Source organism: Opisthorchis viverrini (assembly GCF_000715545.1).
Source record: "Opisthorchis viverrini unplaced genomic scaffold opera_v5_322, whole genome shotgun sequence".
Lineage (NCBI taxonomy): Eukaryota > Metazoa > Platyhelminthes > Trematoda > Opisthorchiida > Opisthorchiidae > Opisthorchis > Opisthorchis viverrini.
Genome location: NW_008751975.1, coordinates 487327 through 495808, shown reverse-complemented (window position 1 = coordinate 495808; position 8482 = coordinate 487327). Strand labels below are relative to the sequence as shown.

Below are 8482 nucleotides of genomic sequence, written 5' to 3'. Positions count from 1 at the left end.
GTGCGGAGGCGCCAGATGATTCGTAGTATACATTGTCGAAAGTAACCAGCACATTGAAACCAAACGGGGTGGTTGGCCCTATCTGGAGTTGCTGAACTCTTAGCTCACCCAGACAGACGTCCAGGCTACCCGGTCGGCACCACGAGGAGGTGGTTCAGCTTGCCGACTTTAGTTCACTTGTTTTCTAGGCAGCACAATAGAATAAAGGAGTCAAACCCAAAATACAACCTGAAGTGAATGTGTATTCACTTATGTTCTTTATCCAGTCATGTGGTCACCTGGGCGTGATTAGGTGACGCAGTATGAAACCATACTGGATGCCATGGTTATCTTAGCCTACTTTACTGAAACCAGTATAATTCTTTTTTGTTGTAGGAAGACCTAGCGCATATTCCACGCCAGTGACGAGCGTGCTTAATTCTAGAGGAAAGATTCAGCTGAAAGGAATCACTCACAAAGAACGCTAGGTTAATCCGTTGGGCCACTTTAACTTACAATTTACTCTGACAGTTCTCAGATATGTCCATTTTGGGGTTGCTTAGAAGCATTTTCATTTGTTCTTGATTATTTATCCAATGAATTGGACGCTTTTTGCATTAAATAAGCACCCAGAGTGACCTCTTTTTATCCTGCTGAACATAATTTCCCCAATATAGGATGTGGCCANCCCCAATATATGGCCAGGGGTAAGTTTTACGACCGCCGCGTTACTCTCAATGATGTTCTTTCACTACTTGGATGAAAATATTGTATGAGTGGCTGACACAATCTACAATCTGATTTTAATTATGAGAAACGGGAAGCTCAAAGTGTAGCCTTTGAAAGCAGGGGCTTTAACCGGGTGTTCGCCGGTGCACTGCCGGGATAAGTTCAATACGGATACACCGGTAAAGACAAGATTATGGATCCAAATGTAAATTCGGCCAGCTAATTTAGATAGGTCTAAAACGGCAAAGAAGACAGCAGACTGTCGACTTGCATTACCAAAGCCATCACCGGATCCTGGAAACTTGTACTTTTGGAGGGTGCTTTCCTTCTTTCTGTTGGGAGGAAATCCAACAGAAGTCTGAGAGAGGGTGCCTTCTGCGGACTCTGCTAAGGATGCGCTTCCTACCATAAGTGTCTCTCAGGCGGTTGAATTCACGGAATTAGAGCCATATGTCCATCTCTTTTGATTAAAAACAGTCTCTAAACTTGACAAGTGAAAATAACAGTAATAAAGCTAATTTAATTTGATACCATACCTTAAGGTCATTTGAGGCCAGCCAGCTATGGTGTGTGAAAAGTGCTCAATTAAACCATTGTGAATGAAACAACCAATCTGTCTGGTAGAACTATGTCATTTTCGTCTTTCATCTGACCAGCTTTTATTTACAAGACACTTTGTTGGTTATTCTTAATTTAGCGTCCAATGTACGGCTGAGGAACTTCTTGCACTTGACCAATCGTTGTCAGAGTTTGAGAGACTAAACTGCACACTCTTAGCCATCACTCCAGATTCCATCGAGTCTCAAATAGCCTGGTATCGAGCACCCTTGGAAAGCAACGGCCTAGGTGGAGGTGTGCGGTTTCCCTTGTTGTCGGACAAAAGTTTTTCAGTATGTCGCGCATACGGTGTGCTCCGCGAGGACAAAGGCGTCCCTCTGAGGTGAGATCTTGGACAGCACTTGATGCAATCCTGCATTATAACTAAAGTTACTTTCTGATTTAGTTTGAATCAGTGTTACGTTCTTTTTTGGTACTGTATGAATAAGATGGCCTGAAAAAATCAGTTAGCTGAACTCACTTCCTATTAAAAACACTACTGCATTTGTAGTGAAATTGAATTACATGCTTTTCCTCAACAATTTTGTACGTTGTTCGTTGTAGCAACCAAACCACACTGCTCCGAATGCCTTCAAGCCTAGCAGCTATTTCATTGCAGTTATTGGTGATCTAAGATCACGAAGCGGAAGTTGACAGTAAACCACTTGCCAGTAAAGAAGCGAAAATGGGCATCTGAAATTCCTTGATGGCCTCTTTGTACAAACCGGAAGACACGCTTTGTGCCTTTGTGCAAGCCATTTGGGCCACACTCACGTTCACCTCCCTTTGTGACGGTGAATAAAAGCTTGCATATACTTCGTCTTTCTCACAGACCATAGGTAAAACAAGTTTGTCCTGAAGGAGATACGGCCGTTTCCAGGTGTCTTCAGGCTTGCCTGCCAAGACGTGCGAATGGCTTTTTTTCGTAAAATCGCTCCATAGATGGATTCAGGGCTCTTGTGCAGACTACTCCGCAAGAGTGATCGGTAATAACTTGGAGCTTGAAGCTTCGATGAAACTATAGGATGTCAGAAAATGCTTCCAGTTTTGACGAAAAAACACTTTTTTGGGACTAGGATACTTTCGAACGCTCTTGTCTAGTTAAAAACGTGCGTCTCTTTTTTCTTCAAGAATATTCTAAAATTCCCAGGACGTTTGTCAGGCAAACTCAACCAGTTTCATATTTTCAATATGAAGTATCTATTTAAATGGATGGTAAAGTATCGCAAGTGAGTGAACTAAAAGCAGATGGCGACCGTCATCATCATTATCATCCCATCACGTAATTTAGGCTTTGGATAAGAATGGAGAACTTTGAAAGAAATCTTCACAGTACTTCTTGTTTGACAAACTGGAAAGCTTCAGTGAAATTTCATGAAGAGGGCATGGAGCGGCTGGCGTTGTTTTTGGGACCTTTATTGAAGCTATTAAGCAGTACACATTAGGATCATTGTGCAACAGCAGCTCACGGTTCTTCAGTTTGTTGGGGTACTTGCGCGATATATCAAAACTGCTAGAGGCAGTATTTCCTACATTTCTGGTCAACATCCTGGACAGCTTGGATTGGTTTGATGCTTGGGCCATAGGTGGTTTCTAGAAGATTTCATAATTCTTTGTGATGCCAAAGAGCAGAAACCCGATTGACTTTCTCACTTCAATTTCTAACTCACTTGTCCTGGATGTAGTTGAATTGCCTAGTCAAGCCATTTTAGCTGCTCCTAATTGGCCTGTCTGTCTAAATGGGCAAGACATTCGGTGAGTGCTACACTTTCCCGGCTACTAATTGACTTATGTGCTCGCTGACGTCGTCAAAATAGTCAGGAATCCTTGGTGCTTCGTCTTATCTGGCTGACTGCCGCTGTTTACACCTAATGCTTCACCTCGTACGACACAAACGCCGGCAAGCCAAGGGGATCGAGGGCTGTGAAGTGATGCTGGTATGTCAGTTCGATTTGTGAAGCCTTGAGGCGTTCTGCGTAATCTGTATGAACTCAATAATGTGGTTAAAGTGTGGCTTCTGCGTTGGATTTTAGGCTTGTCTGAACAATCTAGTTATCTGTCCACGTACGGTAAGGGACAATTGAAGGCCAATCAAACTTGATATAATGTGCAAAAGCTCGGCTTGAGATAACACACACAAAGGCGAAACCCGACTACTCAACACGGGAGCTTGGAATGGTGAAGTAAATCACAGTCTTGGAGGTTTGAACGGTGTTACCAACACCGAGGACAGCGAGAAACGTTCGCCGTCCACTGCATCTACTGAAACGAAATTTTATTAAAGGATCCGTGTTTGATCAGTCCACGAGCCATTGTTGGGACCGAGCAATAATTTGCTAAACAAATCTATAACAATGGATTCTCAAGCATTTACTGAACGAAACGACCATTACGCTAGTGTTTGGTACTGTATGTCCTACTTTAGACGTATTCCTTTCGATATGTATTGTAAACACAGTGATTCCAAGAGTGTACCTTACATTGTTTGTTGAACCTGTTTAGGATGGTGCCGTGGATGGCCTCCACATGGAACTCTATATATTGGCCACCACATTGGATTTAAATATCGAGTGCCCCGAATAAAAGTGCCTTATTTCAGAAGCTTTATTTATGTTGAGTTGACAGGAATCCACCGGCAGATCTCCGAAAGTAACATTAGGAACACCACATTTGTTGACAGGTTAATGCAGCAATAACTTGCATGGTAAGAGAGGAAACCAGGCCGATTATACATTAAAACTAGTAGCACTTAGTGGTAAAATGTCCTGCTTTCAGATCACTGAGAAGCGTATATTTTCAAGGTGTGATTAAAAATGAGTGATCTCTTTTACTTTTTAATACTAGTTCCTAGATGGTAATTAAGCTTCTCGTGGTGCTTTTCGATTCTACCTCCTATTATACTGTAGCATCGGTATTTTATTCACTAAAGCTGTTTTTGTAGCACTATTCTCTATGGTGTAAGCTTTCCATCAAAAGGCTCGAGAGGTGTTCGGCAGGTAACCTTGGCAACCAGAGTGAACACGCCCTATCTCAATATTACCGTAGCAGTGTTGCCATGGCTTTTGAGGTGGCTTGACGACCCATTCAAAGTATTCCAGTTGAATCCTTGAGCAGATTTTACCAATTAATTCTTCAAAACGGCGGCAACTCGTTGGCATGGGGAGGATAACGTTGGATTGTCGCTGGGTTTGGAAACGACATGACTTTCACTTATAAAGGTATACTATAAAGTAGACCTTTTGTCACATTTAGTTGCACATTCTACCGTCTGTCTACCGTCTGCAAAATAAATCAAACTATGTGCACTTGAAAAGACTTCTGTAAATTGGAAAAGTATGTAAAGCTAGTATTAGTTTACGAAAACCAGCGGCACAAGCTGGCTGGTGCAGCGTTTCACAAACGAAACATAGATCTTGAAATATGGCACATTGAGGTGTAAAATCTTTCCTACGGACGATCAGTCCAGTTTTCCCTGCTGAACGTAGCCGCGCAGTATTCGTTCACTGAATAAACAACGTTCGCTGTGAGTCTGAGATAGTTAGCCTTTATTTTATGATATTCTTCTATGAAACAACTTTGGGTTAAGGTGTTCCCTCCATATACACATGAATGGAGTCAACAGCTACAGTTAATGTTTTCCGTTTAAAATAGCTACCGATTATTTTGCAGGTCTGAATCATACTTGAGAACATGGATCAAGTGAACTCTGAGGCATCAGGTTTGTCGAAGTTGTCAGCAAGTTGATCGCTCGTGCTAGCCTGTGTTTCAATGATTGAAGTTATATTAATGAGAAAATGGCGTAAGTATCCACGGAAAAGTGGTACGATGACATCATTGTATGTCTGTCCGCTGGTGACTGAAAAATAAGGTAGCTCGTCAGATTTGACATAAGATTATTTGTTCTGCTGATGTGTGCACCGGGAGGCGGCGGCGCATTAAGTGAGTGATCACACCGAGGATTCAGGTGACTCAGATGCGGAGTAAACAGGTTCGATATCAGATGGCACCTAGGCTGTCTGAAGGCGGTCTTCGGAATATGGAAAACAAAGCAGACACATCGACGAGCCAAAAACGCAATGGGAAGATGTGGTCAGGAGCACTAGGGCGCTGGCAGAAAACTCACCTTTCATGAGCTTACTTTCGCGAAAGTGAACTGGTTGAAACTATGTTTACTGTTGCATGCTTAGAGGAAGTGCACTTGTTTTGCAGGTTAAAACACGTCCTGACACTAGCGGAAACGGCATACATTTTCATCGAAGGTGCAAACATGCTTCTTTTACGCAGTTTAGCGGGGCCTCACAACTGCAGTCGTCCTACTTGATCGATTATTGTATACGTTTGAAGTATTCAGTGCGGGGCAGCGGTTAGTTTGGGGCCACAACTTTCGTGAGGGAGCTATAACATGGACTTGCTCCTGCTGACTGTAGGCTTACACAAAACAAGCTATCTACAAAAGAATAGTTTGATGCATATGAATATCGTAAGTGGATGTTAATATTTGCTAGACAAAATACCATGGTTTTACCAAAGTCAAGAATGTCGGAAAAAGGTAAGCGGTGAAGACGGACTATAAAATGGGGCTTTTGAGGCCAATTATTCGGCACAGAAACCGAGTTACTGAGGGTTTGCAGATCCTGAGAATTATCGGGTGTCTGCACTGCATGGTGTACCGGAGACGGCCTGCACGCTTGGTTTGAGTAGATAATGTCAGCTTGGCCTTTGTCGTCAGTGTAAAGAGCGTGAGATAGATGCAGGTCAAACTAAGTTTGAAGATAGAATTGAACTGTGATGGACCATACTCCTTGGTACGTTCTTATGGCGGAAAACTAAAGGTAATGGCAAGTTGGCAAATGTTTCCTGCTTTACTATCAGTTTGTTATCGCGAACTTGAGCACAGAGAAAAATAACTCGAAAAGGCGCTGTTATAGAAAACAGTTGATACTTATCCGTTCGTTGGAGTTCAGTATACCTTATTTTGATTGAAGGTACAGTCTTTTGTGGACTTCTACAATCCGCCACTCAGCGTTTTATCGCCAAATACATTATTCAAACGGTATACACCAAACATGTTGCCCACAAAATATTCAATTTTCTCCAACAAAACTCGTCTACTGCGCACTGAAAAACGGGGAATATTATTTTTCCATCTGAATGAAACCATTTTGGAAAAAATTGCAAGGAAACCATTCGTTTCGGCACCGGTTTTTTTAACAGCTAAAGCTTGTACGAAAATAGTATCTCAAGTAACACAACGGCCAACCCGGAAAAAATCTATGCAGATTTTTTGCTTGTGGTCTGAGTTTTTCACCCAGGCTTTCTCGACGATCCATTGGACCATAAGCTTATCGTCCCACTGGGCCTTACAATATCTTCAGAACACTCTCAACCGACCCGATTTCACCTGATTTTGTCTACCAGGTGGTAAACGTCAGTGAGCGAGCGACTCGAGTTACATGACTGACAGCACCCTCACCCCTGAGCAAAAGTACACTAGAATTATAAGAAAGTTTTTGGGATGTTTATCTTTGTCTTTATTTCTGAAAAAAAAAACATTAGTGTAGATTATTGGAATGGAGGTTAACAACCAATTAGAAGACGCCTAAAGGAAGCTAAAGCTGGACTAATAATATGCAGTTTTATCTAAGCCACTGCACAGACCGATTTCTTGACATGCGGATGCTAGTGTTGAATGGAGGCCGACAAATTTTACTTCAGTCTAATTTGGTTTATGAAAATGGCTTACTTGCATAAACTGCATTAGCCAAGTGTCATACTGAGTAGTGATCACCAGGTGGAAGTTAGAATAGCAAACTTGATGAAAATAGCAAGAGTTGATGAGGATGGCGTCATTGAAGGAATAGCCCACTTATCACATGTTATGACTTCCTGAGAATCGAACAGCTTAAACAAATATCGATCTGGACAAATACAGCCGTGCATGACAAATATTTGCACAATGAGCTCAGAGAAGAAAAGCCAGCGTACGCTGGCAATAATTATACACAAAGGTTATACACAACGTTACTTTCCACCAGTGGGCCTATGTTATTTCTTCTGATGCTCCTGTCTTGTCTTATACAATCCACCACTCTTCAACTAACCTGTGTCTAGAGCCTTTTGATAGACTACTACAAGTAACATTTGTGGTTGACCAAAGTTTGGTGACTCAATCTACCTAATGAACCCAAAGGAAAGTGAAACCGTTCGCGAGCTATCCAGAGTTTTCATCGACCGTATGAGTAACATAGTGTAAGAAAATGGTCCACTAACTTTTGATCCTCATTATCTTCTTTCGTTCTTCTTAGGTCTCTGTTCATTCTGGATCCGTTACAGAAGATTCGTGTTGTGCTGAGTATGGACATTGGAATTATGTACGATATATCGGAAATCCTTCGTATAATCAAGTATCTGACCGATCTAGATAACCGGGCTTCACAAAACGCTGCGAAGCAAGTTTGAGAAAAAAACAACACTTGGATCGGAAAAACGTGCTCTTTCCCGAGGTCCGCAATACTCGTCTACTTATCTTTTGCATATCTTTACGAAATGTTCCGTTTTTCTTGTTACCATATGACCTCGCAACCTGATTTGGACCACTCATTTACCTAAGTTCCATTTACTAGCATTATTTTGCAAAGAGTACAATTTTTTAAGTTTTTCTGCAATCACGGGATTTTTGCATGTGTAATTAGTTCCTAAGAGGAATTTTCACCAGTTTTTCTTTCAACTTCATTAACTTCACTCATTTTGCACGCAGCTTTTCCAAACCCCTTTGTGATTTTTGTGCTCATGCCGAGTGATATCCTTTCTCACTCTATTTGATGTTATTTGCGGATATTGTTTCTATGGGATTAGCAAATCATTCGACTGCACTTAATATGGAAGTCAAGACCGTTATCTAGTTTTTTGAAAACAATTCACGATTTGAAACTTGAGGTTTTTTCTTCACTTTGCATGATCTGTTTTAGGGGTCGGAGTAGTTCCTCGTATACGATATTATACCGATTTACCTTAAGATTTTGTGGATATGGCATTCAATCAATCGGTCCCGGTTCGGCATTAAGGCAGCACGGTGGGCTTGATCAGTTACAAGTTACAAAAACAGTCCGATACTGGTTTCGCCCTGCTTTTAGTTCCTAAGGTAGCCCAGTGCTAAAGTGTGTCGGCGGCAAGCTTT

At 41.8% G+C, this 8482-nt stretch overlaps 1 protein-coding gene across 1 annotated transcript in view; it reads left to right on the top strand.

The window, feature by feature from the left end:
- Nucleotides 1–8219, top strand: part of T265_09934 (hypothetical protein) — a gene marked incomplete at both ends in the record, with an annotated part of 18511 nt that extends 10292 nt beyond the window's left edge. The window contains 2 exons of the mRNA XM_009176158.1: nt 1406–1648; nt 7611–8219. Coding sequence (XP_009174422.1) covers nt 1406–1648; nt 7611–7764 — 397 coding nt within the window. The remainder of the gene's footprint in view (nt 1–1405; nt 1649–7610) is intronic.
- Nucleotides 8220–8482: the final 263 nt, after the last annotated feature.